The sequence below is a fragment of the Scyliorhinus torazame genome, chromosome 16, assembly GCF_047496885.1.
Source record: "Scyliorhinus torazame isolate Kashiwa2021f chromosome 16, sScyTor2.1, whole genome shotgun sequence".
NCBI lineage: Eukaryota > Metazoa > Chordata > Chondrichthyes > Carcharhiniformes > Scyliorhinidae > Scyliorhinus > Scyliorhinus torazame.
The window spans coordinates 42,397,852-42,416,260 of NC_092722.1; the positions used below are offsets into that span (position 1 = coordinate 42,397,852).

The 18,409-nt window shown below is 41.1% G+C and overlaps 1 protein-coding gene across 3 annotated transcripts in view; it reads right to left on the bottom strand.

The window, feature by feature from the left end:
• The window catches only part of vps13d (vacuolar protein sorting 13 homolog D), a 333,180-nt gene that overhangs the window by 196,462 nt on the left and 118,309 nt on the right, over positions 1-18,409 (bottom strand). For all 3 annotated transcript variants that reach the window (XM_072478413.1, XM_072478411.1, XM_072478412.1), the window contains exons 27-35: positions 17,076-17,247; positions 14,769-14,884; positions 13,192-13,404; positions 11,757-12,019; positions 10,459-10,592; positions 8,435-8,590; positions 3,607-3,823; positions 1,989-2,063; positions 1,235-1,438 (exon numbers count right to left, since the gene is read on the bottom strand). In XM_072478413.1, coding sequence (XP_072334514.1) covers positions 1,235-1,438; positions 1,989-2,063; positions 3,607-3,823; positions 8,435-8,590; positions 10,459-10,592; positions 11,757-12,019; positions 13,192-13,404; positions 14,769-14,884; positions 17,076-17,247 — 1,550 coding nt within the window. The remainder of the gene's footprint in view (positions 1-1,234; positions 1,439-1,988; positions 2,064-3,606; positions 3,824-8,434; positions 8,591-10,458; positions 10,593-11,756; positions 12,020-13,191; positions 13,405-14,768; positions 14,885-17,075; positions 17,248-18,409) is intronic.

The following is an 18,409-nucleotide window of genomic DNA, read 5'->3' on the forward strand; positions in this document are numbered from 1 at the left end:
TATTATTGTTTATCGTAGAAGTTTATTACAACTGAATGGCTTGCTAAGCTAGCTGAGGGAACAATTAAGAGTCAACTACTTATAGGTTTGGCTCTGAAAGGACAACAGAATTCCTTCACTGAATGACTGTTTTAAAAAAAACAACCCAGTAGTTTCATGAGAACGTTTACTGATGTTAGATTTTAAAAGGGGCGACATGGTGGCGGTGGTTCGCACTGCTGCCTCATGGCGCCGAGGACCCGGGTTTGATCCCACCCCCCGGGGTCACTATCCGTGTGGAGTTTGCACATTCGCCCTGCGTGGGTCTCACCCCCACAACCCAAAAATGTACAGGGTAGGTGGATTGGCCATGCTAAATTGGCCCTTAATTGGAAAAAAAAAGAATTGGGTACTTTAAATTTATTAAAAATAAGTTTGTTTTAAATCCAAACTTATTTAACTATCAGGGGATGTGATGCCGTCGTGGTATTGTCACTGGACTAGTAATCCAGAGACCCAGGGAATTGCTCTGGGGACCTGGGTTTGAAGCCCACCACAGCAAATGATGAAATTTGAATTCAATAAAAAAAAATCTGGAATTAAAAGTCTAATGATATCCATGAAACCATTGTTGATCGTCATTAAAACCCATCTGGTTCAATAATATCCTTTCGGGAAGTAAATCTGCCATCCTTATCTGGTCTGGCTTACGTCGGGCCTCTGATCCATAGCAATGTGATTCACTCTCAAAAGGCCTAGCAAGCCACTCAGTCCAGCCAACGTTTAAATTATTTTATTTAATCTAAACTCCCTAGTCTCCGGGGTGGTAGTAACAATCACTATGCAACTTTGGTTGAATCACATGAGCCGAGTGGATGATGGCCGCATGCTCTACAGCGAGCTTGCCATCGGCAAAAGATCAACAAGTTGCCCACGTAAGGGCGTCTGCAAGCGAAACCTCAAGGACAAAAGAAATGTCCAGATGGTGGGGGAAAAAAGTCCACTGGGAGAAAAATAAAACATTAGCTGATCTCAGACCAATGCTTTTCATCTGCCCCAGCTGTGGAAGGGGCATCCACTCACAAATCAACTTCTACAGCCACAAGAGATAGTGTTCAATCCAGAAGTGATGTACACCCTTGGTGCAGTCCATCATCTCCCATGACGGCGGATGCCATCACCACAGCTAGACTGGATCACCTTGCCACTAAGGGGACTGAAGCTCAGTTTGAACTGGTTTGCCGAGAAAACCTACTTGAAAAGGTAAGCTCAGCAAGAGGTACATCGCAATCCATGCAGTCATCAATCAGGCAGATACAGATGTTCTCAGCTTTCACCTCGATCCCAGAGACCAGCAATGCTGTGCCTGTCCCACGACCATTGCTGCTGGTTGCTGCTCCGTTTGCGGACACTGGTTCAGCATTCTTGAATAGCCAGGTGGCAGCCTGATTCAGCTGGCCTATACAATTCAGAATAGAACAGGAATAAAGTTATTAGATGCAAAAGACAACTTTGTTACTGGAGAACTTTACCATACATCGCCGGCAAACCTGAATGCTGCTTGGATAGGGGAATGCTATGGAAGGAAGGCAGTGCCATGCCTAATGCTTCAGCATACTATGTAACCAGGCTGCTCAATAAAGGCTCTGTGCTAGGAAAGGAGAGCAATCAGGCAAGCCTACCACATTTTTCACTTAGATTTTTCATTAATTTATTGCTTCTTTGAAATGGCTGAGACACTGCAGTTGTTCACCTTCAACCCTCATATTTCTGGAATTCTTCGCCTTAAAGGCAGAAACCCCTGATATATACAATTTAATAAACTATTCACTGTTACAGTGAGCGATAAACCATTCCATTAGCTAAGTTTTTACTTTCCACCTCTGACAAATTACTTTTCAGGAGCCTTTTCCCTTCTAATAATAGCAACACAACCAAGGATGCACTAGCAAATATAAGAAACTAGCTTAAGTGCTGTGGGGCGAATTAGGAAATTGTGTGTTTTCTACCTTTGCTTAGTAGCAGTGCTCTGCGACAATCTTCCAGACTGAACCCAAGGTCCTGGAGTCGATCCAGCTGCAATTCTGTAAAAAAAGTAACAAAGCTGATATATAATTAGTCAACAATCCCTGCATTCTACATTAGAGGCAAAGACAATTTAAACATTGTAATTAACCATCCATATAATTCAAAGACCACACAGAAATCATCTCCATAGCAAAATTACAATACTTCTCTCCTGTTAATGTAACGACGTGTGGGAATGAAGTGTAAATGCTGCTACAATTCACCAAATTGTTAGCTGTCCTGAGATGCTGCACCTTGATCAGTTAAGTGAGAATGCTTGTTTTAAAACTGAGTTGAGATTGGAATATTGCCCCACTTTCAAACCTGAAGCTTTCTTGTTGCTAAGCTGACTGAATTTGTATACTACCAAGTGAACAGAACAAAATCCACTTGTCTTGGCACTCAATCAAGCACTAAGACACTCTGAAATTCCTCAATTACAAGAGTTTGTGCCAGAAACTTGTAAGAGCAGGGCATTCTTTCATGAGATATTCATGAAATCTTATGAATTAGAATAAAATTACTTGGAGGGATGGTTGAGCCATCTTTTGACCATGAGTTTAAATCTAGCCCAGAGTGATGCAATGAAAAGTTACCCTCTCAGTTGCCCTGGATTAAATGTCACGAAGGCAATTTAAATCCTGTTTCTAATATCAACTTCATAAAACAAAGCAGTTGATACAACTTGGTATTAACTGGAAATCTCATTCAGAAAAAACAGAAAAATGACTGGTATGGAAAATAGATATCTTACATTGGTGAAGCAAATGCTCAAATGTGCTATCAGTGATGTAATGGGAATTTAATCTGTGAAATACATTGCGAACATTTGGAAAACTGGGGAAAAAAGGATTTTCCCCCCTCAGCCTCAAAGCTTTTAATAATAATAATAATCTTTATTGTCACAAGTAGGCTTACTGCAATGAAGTTACTGTGAAAATCCCGTAGTTGCCACACTCCGGCGCCTGTTTGGATACAGAGGGAGAATTCAGAATGTCCAAATTACCTAACAGCAAGTCTTTCGGGACTTGTGGGAGGAAACCGGAGCACCCAGAGGAAACCCATGCAGACACGGGGAGAACGTGCAGATTCCACACAGTGACCCAAGCTGGGAATCGAACCTGGGACCCTGGAGCTGTGAAACAACAGTGCTATCCACTGTGCTACCCACGTTTGCTGTTTAACTCAAATCCAGTCAATACTTTTATCTGTATGACCTGATATCATTCCTTATTCCGACTTCTAAATTCCCTATTGATGTGAGCAGAGAGGAGAGTGTTCGAAAAGAATAAAACTTCAACGTACTTCTGAAAAACCTTTGCGCCTACTTGAGAGGGCAGAAGGCACCTCGCTTTAATGTGCTATCTGAATGAAGGCATCTTCCACAATGTAGCAACATAATTAAATTCCTGTCTGAATTAGCAGGTCTTCAAGTCCTGCTTTGATTGCTGGTCACATAACTTTCAAAAGAAACAGCCTACTGTATAAAAGCTACATATTCCAGCAAGTGCCCTCAGATTAGTCTGTGAATGGCCTTTTATTCCTCTGCCCAACACTTACCAAGGACAGGATCTATCTGGTATTTTGTTGTCTCTCTTTTCCCAGATCCTGCTGTTGAGCTGCCTGTCAAACGAACCGGGCTGGTGCTTCCATCCATTGAATCAGGATCAGGCATAGTGGACATTGCAGTCGTTTGCTTAGGAAAAGACTTCACAATGGCCAGAAACAGCTGGACATCATTGTAGGACAGCCTGATATCAAGGGTAGAGAACTGAATCTGCAGCACAAAAGGGGACGGGATGAAAGGGAACATCGGAATGGATAAGATCAGAACAGATGCGAAAGGTCCCCTTCTGTGTTTTGTCATTCAATAGTTCTATTCTATGTATCAAATAGTCTTCCCTCCACCTTTGAGCTATGCCAAAGAAGACAATAGTACAAAGCGCCTTTTAGTTCACCTCTCCTTTATTGTGGTTGTTCACAGAATTTAGAGCCCAGGAGGCCAACTGACCCCTCATACCTGTGTTCTTCAAAGGCAGCTGTCTACTTGATTCAATTTCCCTTCTCTTTCCCGATATCCTTTTACATTCTTTTTTTAAATTCATTTTTAAATATTTTGGTCAGTCTATGTTCTAATGACCTTTAGACAAAAAAAAATCTTGTAAACCCTAGTGGTAATCCTGAGTATATGCCTCATTTTTACTGATTTACCAATGAACGGAACTTTGTTTTATTTTCACTGGGTCGTGGACATCACTGTCAAGGCCAGCACTGTTGTTCATCCCTAACTGCCCTTGAGAAGATGCTGTGGAAGATTTGCTATACCATGCCTACCTCAGCCTGGCAGGCTTTGAAATATTGACGGCTAGTTTTCATGGCTTTTCAGCCCTCTTTTCTCACTCTCCAGCAAATTGACTGGAATATTAATAGAAGATTCCTTACAGCCAGGGAAAGACTCCCGTTGCAGGAGAACAATCAAACAGAATACTTTTCCCTCTCTCTTTTTTTGAGTGGAAATGCCTGCCATCCATTGAACTGGCCAGTGGCACGAATCTAGCTGCCAGGATTCAGTTGTGCAAGTCTGCTGGTTGAGGCAATGGCGGGTGCTGGCTGCTTTTCTGCTCCCTCAGCTTAATTAACATTTTCGAGGTGCAGATGAATATTCCGTTGCCTACTGACACATGAATGGGTGCTATTAGAATCAAAAAGATCTGAAATACTTGTAAAAGCCAGAAATAGAAAATTACATCTTCTACGGTGGATGTTAGCGAGAAGGACTATGGCACCCATTTTGTTTTGAACTTTGACAATATAGCAGTCACCACAGTTTAATGTTTTATAGTTGCTTAGTTTTTTTAATTTAGAGTACCCAATTATTATTTTTTCCAATTAAGGAGCAATTTAGCGTGGTTAATCCACCTAGCCTGCACATCTTTGGGTTGTGGGGGTGAGACCCTTGCAAACACAGGGGGAATGTGCAAACTCCACACAGACAGTGACCTGGAGCCTGGATCGAACCCGGGTCCTCAACACCGTGAGGCTAACCACTACACCATCTTATAGCTGCGTAATTTAGGTAAATAAATATGTATGGTAATTCACAAAAGAAAGCTCAATATATATTAAGGCCTTGATTTCTGTAAGAATAACAAATTTAAGGCAGCATGGTGGCACAGTGGTTAGCACTACTCCCTCCCTGCCCCGAGGTCCCAGGTTCGATCCCGGCTCCGGATCACTGTTCATGTGGAGTTTGCACATTCTCCCCGTGTTTGCGTGGGTTTCGCCCCACAACCCAAAGGTGTGCAGGGTAGGTGGATTGACCACGCTAAATTGCCCCTTAATTGGAAATAAAATGAATTGGGTACTCTAAATTTAATTTTTTTTAATGAATAACAAGTTTTAAAAAAAAATTAACTTATTTTTTCTCCCCCCCCCCCCCCCACACTGGAGACCTTTAGCGTCAGTTGAATGAACTTTGGCTACCCTCCAGTACCTCACACTCAAGAGGCCATTCTTCGTGTGTGAGCTTAGACGGTCCGTACAGCTGCTCAAAACATTACCTCACTGTGGTAAATCCATTGAGAATAACCTAATCTTGTCTCAATCTTTAAAACGGAATAAACCTACAAGTAATCATGATGCATGGCATAAAAGATGTACAGCCAGAAACTCAGCTCCCCCCCCCCTTCAATCTGCTCTATCTCCCCCCCCCTCAATCTGCTCTATCCCATGCTTGTTTTGTTTCCACTGGAGAATGGTGTGTTTATAATTTGGGGTTCAAGCTCTGGTGTTAGTAACTCCACCTTTCCATGTCATATCAGGAAAAGTAACCATGTAACGGTATTTCAATAATTAGAACTGGATTACTGATAGATTTCTCTATTCACTGCCGGTCTCCTGTAATCAAACTTTGAAAAGAACTTCATTACTTCTACAAGGTTAGCACAGGTTTAAGTTTGTATTGACTCACCCTCATACGATGGATTAGATTGTTCAAATTAAAACTCTTGATACAGAATTTCATGTGCATTGTAAAGTCAGGCATGGAAGGCAGTGTGCCCATTAATTTTACTGGGCAAAGATTATGCAGGGTGCACTGATCTTCACGCAACATTTCTTCATTTTCTACTTAACTCTGCACAGGAGCATTACATTTGTGACATCCGAGTATACCCCTGTTGGATTGTTACTTTGTGTACTGCTCAAAATGTTAAAATTACAGAGGTTAAAAATGTCGAGTCCCCCTGCTTGTTTTAAAACTCCTCTTTTAAAAGCCTAAAGCGCTGTTTTCCTCCCTAGTGATTTATGGCTATTATAGCAATAACTTACAGCTGGAAATCTTCTATGGCTTTAATTTGACTTCCTTTGCTTCTCTGATCTATAATCCAAAAACACTAGTTTCTAATCCTGGGCTGAATGCATCAAGGTGATTTGCAAACTATGACCTATGCTTAAAGTAATGTGGTAAATATGGTACTATGGATGGGGTAAAAGAAAGAAGCATTTTCTCCTCGGGATTCTTGTATTTATGACCTATATAACACAGGTTTGAAGCTACAACTGTTGATGTCGGTGGTTGATGAAGAGCTGGCAAAACAGCTCATTCTAACTGCCACTGGTGGTTTGTCTTTTTCCCCTTACAAATAGCTGTAATCAGCATCCTGGGGGTTACCATTGACCAGACACTGAACCGGAATAACCAAATAAATACTGTGGCTACAAGAGCAGGTCAAAGGTTAGGAATCCTGCGCTGAATAACTCATCTCCTGACTCCCTAAAGCCTGTCTGCAATCTACAAGGCACAATGGAATACTCTCCACTTGCCTGGACGAGTGCAGCTCCACAGCACTCAAGAAGCTCAACACCATCCAGGACAAAGCAGCCCACTTGATTGGCATCCCATCCACAAACATTCACTCCCTCCATCATCGATGAACAGTGGAAGCAGAATGTACCATCTACAAGTTCCACTGCAGGAACTCACCAAGGTTCCTAAAGCAGCACCTTCCAAACCCATGACCGTTACCATCTATAAGGACAAGGGCGGCAGATAGCTGGCAACACCACCACCTGGAGGTTCCCCTCCAAGTTATTCATCATCGTAACTTGGAAATATATAATAATAATCTTTATTAGTGTCACAGGTAGGCTTACATTAACACTGCAATTAAGTTACTGTGAAAACCCCCTCGTCACTACACTACGGCGCCTGTTCAGGTACACTGAGGGAGAATTCAGAATGTCTAATTCAGCTAAATATCGTTGTTCCTTACTATTGCTGAGCCAATTTCCTAGAACTCCCTCCCTAGCAGCACTGTGGGTGTACCTACCCCACAGGGACTGCAGTGATTCAAGAAGGCAGCTCACCACCACCTTCTCAAGGGCAATTAGGGATGGACAATAAATGCTGGTGTAGCCAGCGATGTCCACATCCTGTAAAATGCTTTTAAAAAGCACTTCAATCACATTTGTGTTGTTCAGCTCAGGTCATCTTAAAATCATCTTTATTGTAGTCAAGATATGTTAACTTGAATGTGAAATGCAGCGCTCATATACAAAATTCATAAGTCAAGACATGTTACTTGAATAAGAAATGCAGCGCTCATATACAAAAATCATTATCAACAGTGGTGATTTTCTTACCCTTAAAGAGGATGTGTACAATTACTAGACAGTCCCTTCCCTTCCTGAGTGCTTCCTGTGTCCAGCGGTACATGAGGCAGACGGAACATGTGCTTATGTCTGTTCCATGGCTAGTGTTTCCTGGAGCATGTTGCTAGGATGTCACCAGGATATCAGCTTGAGGGGCGGCACTCCACATTAATAATGGATGACCAGGAGACTCTCCCATTTTTACCATATGCCGTGGGAGCATTGGAAGGATTTACAGGTTGAGAATGAGTCTGGCTCTGTTACGAATGTACCGTCCTTAGTCATCAAGTCCTGGAGTCGGACTTGAACCTGGATCTTCTGGCTCAGAAGTGAAGATATTTCCCACTACACTAGACAACAATTAGCTACTATTTGAAATAAACATCTTCCCTCAATTTTCTCCCATTCTTGTGAAAGCACAGACTCTCATTAGCATGTGACGCTACAGACAGCCGTGACTTTCAGGTGTTTTGCTACTGTAAGTGGCTATTCCTATTATATCAGCGTAAAATCGGATTTTTATTCAAGCTGAAAGACATCAAAGCTGAGTGCATTATGGATCAGAATCTAACCAGCTAACCACATATGTAGTCCACTGGAAAGTAACCACGAATGGGAACACGGAATTTCTTTCTCCCTTCTTAACCAGGAATGTCAATCCAGTTGCAGAACATTGAACTGCTGCTTGGTTAATATCAGTTAACACCACAGAGTTCTACGTCTGATACAATGTTACCTCAAGCACTGGTGGGAAATCTTCACTGCCAAAGGCATCCAGTAGCCCCGAGCTCTTCTGGTAAATGGGGTTTCCAATCAATTCCATCTGCACATTTACAGGATCTATGATGGACAGAGCAGTCTCTTGTTCATTTCCAAGTCGGCACGAAAACACCTGTAAATAGGCATTTGGATTCATATAATTCATTGCAGAAATTAGACATTAAACCATCCAGTGTTTACTGTAGTTTTCAAAGAGCAAATTAAAATACATAAAATGAGGGCGGCAGGGTGGTGCATGGTTAGCACTGCTGTCCCACAGAGCCATGAACCTGGGTTCGAACCCGGCCATTGTCCTTGTGGAGTTTGCACATTCTTCCCATGTCTGTGTGGGCCTCACCCATAACTCAAAGATGTGCAAGGTAGGTGGATTGGCCACGCCAAAGTGCCCCTTAATTGGAAACTTTAAAAAGAAAAAAAATCCATAAAATTTACATTGAGAATAGTGACACAGCACATGGTTGGGAATGTGATTTACCACTCTATCAAGGTCTGACTTCAGTCATTCCACTGAGAATGCAGCAATGAGTGCCAAAGTATCACTCCATAATTGTATGAACCTGTACCCCAGCAGGACAAGGCAAATCACTGTTATATCGCTAGACTTCTATCTAGAAATAGCTGATACTGGGATGGTGGGGGCTATATTCCCAGGAAAGGTTGGGCCTGTATGTATCCACTGGATTTAGAAGATTAAGATTTGATCTTACTCAAACGTACAAGACCCTGAGGGGACTTGACAGGGTAGATGTTGAAAGGATGTTTCCCTTTTGGGAGGGGGGGTGGGGGGGGCTCAAATTAAGGGACATAGTTTAAAACTAAGGGGTCTCCCATTTAAGACAGAGATGACAAGAATTGTTTTCTGAGTGTTCTGAAACGTTGGAACTCCTTTCCTAGGACAGCAGTGAAAGTAGGGTACTGAATAATTTGAAGGTAGAGCCAGATAGATTCTTGAGGTTATGGGGGTAGGTGGAATATGCAGTTCAGGCCACAATTAGATCAGCCATGATCTTACTGAATGATGAAGCAGGCTTGAGTGGTCAAACGGCCTAGTCCTGCTCCAAATTTGTATGTTTGTATAGAGAGGGCCCAAAGCTGAAATGAAGTTGATGGATCTTTATATTTGATTTTGCTTGGTTCCCATGTGGTTGGCACTTCAGCATTGCCATCCAGGAAAAAAAGTGATTACAGATAAGGAGTACATCACAATCAGTTAACCTGCTGTTTTCCAAGTTTCCCATGTTAAGTCTCCAAGCCAGCCGTTGAAACAACTAAGATTACGCTTGGTATTTTTTTTTAATATAAAGGAGCTATGAACAAAGTTCTACTTTGATAGCACAGTGACAAAATAAAAATCTCACTGCTTCACATTGCAAAAGGAAATCATTGTACATCAGAAAATAAAACTATGGGCCAAATCTTTTGTGGGGTGGTAATCTCCAACGGATTGCCAATCCACTCACCTTTGATCCTGACACATTTGATCCAAGACATCTGATCCTGCCTGGTGAGAAACATGCAGCGCAGCTATGTCTGGGGTCCGTCAGTGCAGCATAGGATTGTCAGGGGAATATCATGCCTCCTTTTTACGGCACTGACTGGAGGTGGTGGGGGAAGGAACGGTGGATGAGCGTGTGTGTGTGGGGGGGACGTCCAGCAGGGGGCTTCGGCGCTAGTTACCCAAGAGAACGGATTTTAATACATCTAACATTTCCTGGGTAACTATTCTACTAAGTGAGTCAGAACGATCTGAGGTCTGCGACTTTAAATCAGAATTCCGGAGGGTTCCAGACCCAAGGTAATTGCCCAACAGAATTTCTCGGGCAATTCCCATGGAGTCCTTGTGTGTGGACTTCCGGGGAGTCCCTCCCCAACCCCCAAACAAATCTTTCAGGTACATCCAGGGCATGAACCATAAGCAAACTGAGGATCTGGGCCATTATTACCTTGGAGGAATGTCTGCGAGTCAAGTTTTTCTTTTACCTCAATTCCACCAAGACTGCCAGAGAATGGTCGATCCACAAGCCGTGGCTTATAGGTGAGCACAGTGGTTGCCTTCAGAATGATTGCATTTGTATCGTGGCATGACATGTCTTCGACCACGACAAATTCAGTTCCTGTGAAAGAAATTAAAGATGTTTATTAAATACAATGTAGGCCAGGGTGGAAGACAGAAGCAACAGTAATCTCTGAATTACCATTTTGAAAAGGTAATCCCCTTGAATATTATCCTACATGCTATTGTCTGTTATTTTCAAACATTTGCTTTGAGCATGTTCTTGGAGCAGGCTGCTCAATCCTGGTTGTTCAAAAAGCATTTAAATCAATTCCGTATCACAGGACAGAACTGCAGTACTGCACTCCTGTATGCTTCACCCAATGCCTGCGTCGATGTATTGACATTATGTATTTATGTATGCCCTATGTTTTATTTCCATATATGGAATGATTTGTCTGGGCTGTATGCAGAACAATACTTTTCACTGTACCCCAGTACACGTGACAATAAATCAAATCCAATCCAACTGCAAGCCCATGATTACCAGGTTTATCAAATTTAATTCCACCATCTGCCATGGTCAGATCTGAACCAGGCCAGTACCATAACAACAAGGCTACTGTAGGTATTACCTTATGTCCCAGGGCAATAATTATGGATTGACTGTACAGAAAGTTAATTGACAGCAGCATTACAAATGTAAAGAGCAATTGTTTCAATTCGTGACTAACGTTGCTTTTTGCAAGAGGAATGCTCAGTAGTAGGCACTTTAATCCCGCCACATTATTCCCATGTGCGAAAATATTGAGTCTTGTCAGTTTATGGCTTCATGATGATCAATGCCAGCTGGTCTTATCATGTAGATGACGATCCCTTATGTGTGAACCGAGAAAGTGAATGCCGGGAGTTTAGTGAAATACATTCTCACCTCAACAGAACATCCACACTTTCCTGTAGATGCCATCAGATAGTCATCAGGAGTGGAAGCTTAGTCTTAATCAAGCTTTCCCAGTCCAGAAGCACTCATGCTAAACTACAGTGCCCCTACTACATCCCAAGTAAGAACAGCTCATTCGGACTGGCTGTCTGGTCCATATGGGATAAAAATACATCAAGTAAAGCTCTTTTCCAATTGGTTGGTTTCTTTTTATGAACGATAGAATTACTGTATCTCAAAATGATATACACTTGTAAAACAGATCTGGAAATGAATAGAACATTAAAGAAAACAATCATCTGTTTGTCTAAAGATTAGAGAGGTTGGCTTGAAAGCAGTTTTTACCAGTTACATTGATTTTCACTTCCAAGTACTTCTCATTCGGCATAGGCACAGAAGACCGCTTTGTGATAACTCCATACTTCACCGTTTTGGGGACCAAAACTTCGCCACCAACCTTTCGATCACGGGCTGGTGAGGCATTTTCTGGTTTCTTTGGGCTGTTAGATGTTTGCAGGAAATCCCGCACAAGCATCAGCCAATCAAATATAACAAAGACACGCAGGTTGTTCAGCACCACAGTGAAGCATGAAGCATCTCTGGTCGATCTGGAAAATCAAGAAAGGCTTTCAGTACTTCTGACTGAAGTCGAGATAGGATTCAACTTCTCAGCACTATCCAGCGCAGAGTTTATATAACGGATTTAATAATTGAAAAACCTACTCAGAAATAAACAAGAGTCATTGATAATAATTATAAATTTTCTCTCGAACAGCATCACGACAGTTAGAAACTTTCATTGCATGAGTTTCCAGCAGAACCCAGGTCTTATCATTACATATATTGCCTTATTCAACATTCAAGGAAACTCAGTGGAATAACTTAATAACAAAGGCATGGGTGAGGGTTTCAGCAGCACAGAAACTGAGGTAGGATGGAGGCATATAATATTGCAGAGGGGGAAGTAGATTTTTTTTGTAGAAAGAGTATGGCATCAGAAGTTCAGCTCAGTTAGGAATAAAATAAAAAGATTGTAAGCAGTCTAATGCAGCCACATATAGCCAGGAAGGGCATGGAATTCACAACAGGCAAGGTGTCATAGTCCATCCGGCAAGATTCAGTTCAGTGCATTATCTATAATATCCTCATATTCTTTTGGATATTTCCAAATTATTCTTCTCTTTCTCCTCAAACTGTAAGGCTGTTCTTTGCATCAGATTACTTAAAATGTAGATTAACTGTCCAAATGGATATTTTTCCAGACTACTGGCCTGCTACCCAGAACACTAGTGAGGCTCTATCATTAAGACAATGTTGATATGATCATTTTTCCTCTGTTCTCATGGTAGAATCTTATTTTATCTACCAGCTTAATGAAGAAATAATCTTTACCAGTCACATTTACCATGACCGTGGGCTTCAACCATGAATAACAGATAGGCAAGCATGTATTTCCATTCTGTGGCAAATTATGATGGCTACAAGTACTGAAACTATTGTTTCCTTGGTACTGGCTGTGACCATTGCATTTTGTAGCCCCTCCCATTTTCTTTACTGCTCTCTTGGAGATGCTAACTTTTGCAGGGGTACTGTTCAATGACAGCTGTTCAACTCTAGCAACTGGCCAAACTAACTCCCCTTCCGATGTAAGCTTGAACAATGATATGGATACTGTACTTATAAGGTATGCACAGACCTTTTGGAAATGGTCACCAGTATTAGTCAGTATTTGAGGCTATTCAGTGCTATTCAGTGCTACAACTGCTAAACTGTTTCACACCTGTAATGCAGTTCCATCTGCAGAGAGGCTTGGTTGCTACTGCTCTTTGATGCATCCAAAATGCATCTAAATACATTTGGTTTGGTGTCTGGGTTCATTGTTTGTCCGGTGCTTCGGGTGTCATATGCCATCATTGAGTGAGAGACCAGATTTACGGACTTTGTTGTGTTTGAAAAGCTCTCATAAAGCAGCTTTGACTTTTTGAAATCAAACCTGGAAAGGAAATAGCTAAGTTAATACAGAAACAAAACAGAAATTAATTTAGAATGCATGATTCACAAAGGGAATATATCTAGTTATTAAAAATATTGCATTTTTACTCCCTGTTACCTTCATTTTTTTCATTACTCATTCCTGCGCCCATATTTATAATGGAAACTGCCTGCATAAACTTGTCATGCAATTGCAACCTCCTACCCATGGTGGTGCTAAAGCACCTCAATTTTGCACCTCCGTTTCTCTACTTATTTTGCAGTCAGTTCGCTGCACTCCTGATTAGGCCATGCTTGCCCCCTGGCTTGCCACTATTTATTGCTTTCAAAAGCACACGAGTGTTACAGTCGGGGCTTACATTGCAACAAACTTCACTGCCTTGTTTCCCAAATTCTGGTCAGATTTACATTTCAATATGAATAATCAAAACATAGAAAAATCCAAGTATTACATAACAATATGGACAGATTGGACAACTTTAAGCTCTCTAACTCTTCACCCAAAGACTACACTTGATCTTGCTTCAATGTGGGCAAGATCACTAAAGAACAATCTGCTAATCAATTATATGAAATGTAGGACGGATGGCAGATTATTAACATTCAAAAATACAAATATTCAGAAATACATCTGACAAACACAAAGGGCAGCGTACTGGGTGGTCCATGGTGTTAGGAACAGCACCAGATCATTCGATCCCTTAACTCTGCCATTTCCCTCTGACTACAAGGAGGTAAAAATTTGTTTCTTCGCTGGGTGTAGGGACTCAGCAGGCTCTGATCAATCTCAGAAGCCAAAAGCTCAAGTTCACAGCGTAAAACTGGTCACAATTCAGTACAAAATAAAAAAACTGGCAATGTTACACACAAGCTATAGAATGGCATCTGTGGGGAAGGGAAGGGAGCAGTACTAAATTGGGATTAATGCTATGTGCTCTTTCAAAACAAAACTCTGTTGGCTGCACTCCTAATCAAGGTTGCCAATATTGCAGTTACCAAAGCCAGGCTTCAAATCCCAGCCCTTTACTCCCTTCTCACTCCCCACTATTCATTTCTTTCAAAGCATGTTCTTGTAACACTGAGATTGAGGTTTATCATTTTGCCAAAACGATCATCAATGCCAAGTGAAATAAATAAAGATCATTCCCCCAGGGCTTTGGAGGTAACAAAGGAGGGGGGATGGAAGGAAAGGCAAAAACAATGGATGGATGATCATGCTGGGTTCTTCCTATGCACCATTTAAGTGCTGCCTACAGAGCAGCAAAGGTCCTCAGAGACAGTGACCTATATTGTCAGAGCCATGGAGCACAAAATAAAAAAAGCACACTGCAGGAGAGATGCATACATGTGAATATCTGTCAATACCTTGCCAGTGAACTGCTGCTCGTGTTCTTGCCCTTTGACTCCAGGAGCTCCAAGCTAACGTTCATCATATCTATCAGAAAGGACATGTTCGTGTATACTTCTCCAGTAAGGACTGTCTAAGAGGGATAGAATAAAATAAAATAAAATAAACCAAATGCCTGAACAGAAAATACAAGCCAAAAATACCTATATCCAGTAATAATTCTAAACAAAATGACATGTTCAAACATTCATGCTGTAATGGGTCATACTTTGCTGTGATGGGGTAATTACTGGTGCCTGCCATTAGTTAGACTTCCCTTTTCACATTTAGGTTCCAAAATCTTTTATGTGATAAGTTGCTGTAAATTCAAGATGCTATTGTTGCAGTGTGAGATCACAGGGCAAGCAACTGAGAACCCCTTCAATCAATTAAATAGAACGATTGTGAAATTAACAGCTCAAGGACTGAGGAACTATAAATTAGAGTAAATTCAATGTCAAACTGGGCGCAAAGAGAAATAAAGGGAGAAAAGGAAATAATGCAGTAAGATGGAGAAAGAAAACTGAGACAGAAAGGAAAAGGTTAACCTCTTATATTTTTAAAATCTCAAACAAGAAAAGTCTGAAGGAATGAGGCTCGAACTTGTAATAGCTAATTTTCAGAGCAAGAGAAAGTTGGCTGTTAGTAATTAATACTTATCAAATGCTCAAACATTGAGCAGGCACTTAAACCAAAATGAAGAAGATTTAATTTTATGTGGCAAACTTATTTCATTTTTACTGCACAAATACAGCGAATCTCTTTCAATAATGACGCAGCAAAATGTAATTTTTGCAATGTTAATGGTAGAGCAGTACAACTAACTTTTGGTTATGAGTTTAATCATGCAAATGCAACTTGCTTGAACAAATAATTGCCAATATAATCTGCCTTACTGTTATTTTGACTGCAAATTATGGCGCATGTTGTGAAACCATCCCAGTTTCCTTGGCTGTCAGTTAAGGCACTTTTTAGGGATGCTTCTTGTAGGGGAGCATGGAAATCAGTCTTGTTAAAGGCAGGCACTGACATGGACATGGCAGCAAAATTTCACACACTCGCAGAGAATGGTGCATGGACAAGAGAAAAACTTAAGAGGGGGAAAAGGATGAATTTCTATATTTTCTAATGTGTATGACAAAAGATTTTCAGTGAGTTAAAACTCTAGCCTTCCGCCCCGGAGCCTACTTTAAATCCAGATCAGAGTAATAGATAGAACAAAAGGTTCCCGCATCTGCAAGAATTGTGTGTGAAATTAGTTTGATCCCACAGGGCAAAACTCTGTTTAATTTGACAGTAATTGGCAATCTCACTTAGCAAAGCTACCAGATGTGGGAAATAGGAATATGTCACACTGGAAGAGTAGGTGATTTTTTTTTTAAGGTTAGGGCTGAGGTACATTGATAGCACAGAAATAAGCAGCTTTACACTACATGCATCTGTCTCAGTGACATGGGGTGCTTGACGCAGATATTAGTTGTCCAATATTGGAAAATGTCCCTTTTCCCCAGGACTTACATTCCTCAGAAATCCACAAACCAAGTCAATAGATGGTATAAAATGATTGTCCAACAACTGTTTAGCATTCCTTGCATCTTAAGTATGCCTTAAAGCAATCAATACTATTAGTAACGAGGCTGAGCGCAAATGTAGAGTTTCATCTCATTTAACACGAGGTAAATTTACAGAAATTGGCCTGGCTTTTCAGGACCAGATTGCTAATGGCTGATTTTGAACTATAAATGGATAATTTAATAACCAAGCTGCGCATACCCTGCCACACCCGACAATTAGGCAAGTACTGTCAGGAAAGCTCAACAGCAGAATATGAACAGAACAAAATGTACTACAAATAGAACCCACTGCAAATTACTTCAAAATCCAAAACTTTGGCAGCTTACTTTACAATTAAACACTCATTTATTTTTCCTTCTGCCAATTTTCAAGATATTTATTAACCGTCAATGGTCTTCTGTACAACTAGTTTGAGCAAGATAAAAAGGAGAGAGGAGAGAAGAGGTCAAAAAGAAAAGAGAAAGCCAGGATGCAGGATAGCTGAAGGCATTTCAGGGTGAGGAATATTTGATGTGAAAGACCCCAGAATCATATTTCATTCATATATACTTTACACATATTACTCAGTAGAACCAATGCAACATCCAGCAATTGGGAAAAAAATGTCTGCGTCCACAATGCAATGATGTTCTCAGCAACAAAATAAATCTCAACCCTGGTCAATTAACTCCTCTAATTATTACCATGCAATGCTATTTTTCCACACTTACATGTATGCTGGGATCTTGCAAGTCAAACGGTCTCATGAACTCTTCAATGGGTTCCCCCAAGTTGTTTTGAATTAATCCATGAATCAATTTGTATTTATTAAGATCCAGAGAGCAGTGTACCGATGAGAGACTACCATGGATAGCCACATCAGGGACAGCATGGCTTATCTCCCTAAAGCAACAGATATACAGTCATGACTCGATACGGTGCAGCCAACAGAAATATTTCATACGGTGCAGCTCCACAATTGAGGTTAAAACCAAAAATGTGAAAGGGAAACAGTGGGTTGTTTGAACAATCAGGTCTTGTATTGTTTTCTTCTCAAACTTTAACCTACGCCTCAACTTGCTAAGATAGGTAAGCAGTCTTTGAGATAAAAAAAATTTCAAGTTTCTCCTTGACCCTCGAAAACAACCAATCAATGCTCCTGACGGGCAGCACGGTGGCACAGTGGTTAGCATTGCTGCTTCACAGCGCTGAGGTCCTAGGTTCGATCCCAGCAGCCTTTGAGAATAAAAAAAATGTCAAGTTTCTCCTTGACCCTTGAAAACAACCAATCAATGCTCCTGAAGGGCAGCACGGTGGCGCAGTGGTTAGCATTGCTGCTTCATGGCACCGAGATCCTAGGTTCGATCCTGGCTCTGGGTCACTGTCTGTGTGCAGTTTGCACATTCTCCCTGTGTTTGCGTGGGTTTCACCCCCACAACCCAAAGATGTGCAAGGTAGGTGGGGATTGGCCATGCTAAATTGCCCCTTAATTGGAAAAAATAAATTGGGTACTCTAAATTTTTTTAAAAATTAATGCTCCTGAAAATGAAAAATACACTGGGCCTGATTTTAACCCATTCAAAGTTCACCCGTTTGTTCAGAGTTCATATCAGACCTGTTGTTCCCCCTATAGAGAGTCATGTCTATTTTTATCACCTGCAATCCCATTCATTTCTCAACCTTTGCTCTGTAATTCTCCCTGTTCCTCTTTAAATGTGCTATGTCAGGGACAGGTGCAGTAGCCGTCCAATAGCTCCATCTGTGACTCTGAGCTTCTGTCAATTGCTTTTCCCCACCATTTAAGCTATGTGGATCACTTCTAATATTTTAACACTCACAAAATCAGTCACTATATTATGCCTGCAGGTGTCTGTTTAAAAATGTGCCACTCTTAATATTTATACAATTACTGTATAAATATTCCTGTTCATGGAGAATTCCATGTGCAGTATGCAAAACAAGAATGTTTCACAGTAGCCTTGCATAAGGAATTTAGTAAAACAGTGATGTGTCCAACATCCTGCATTTCACCAACTTGAACGGTGGAAAAACACCCAGTAAAACA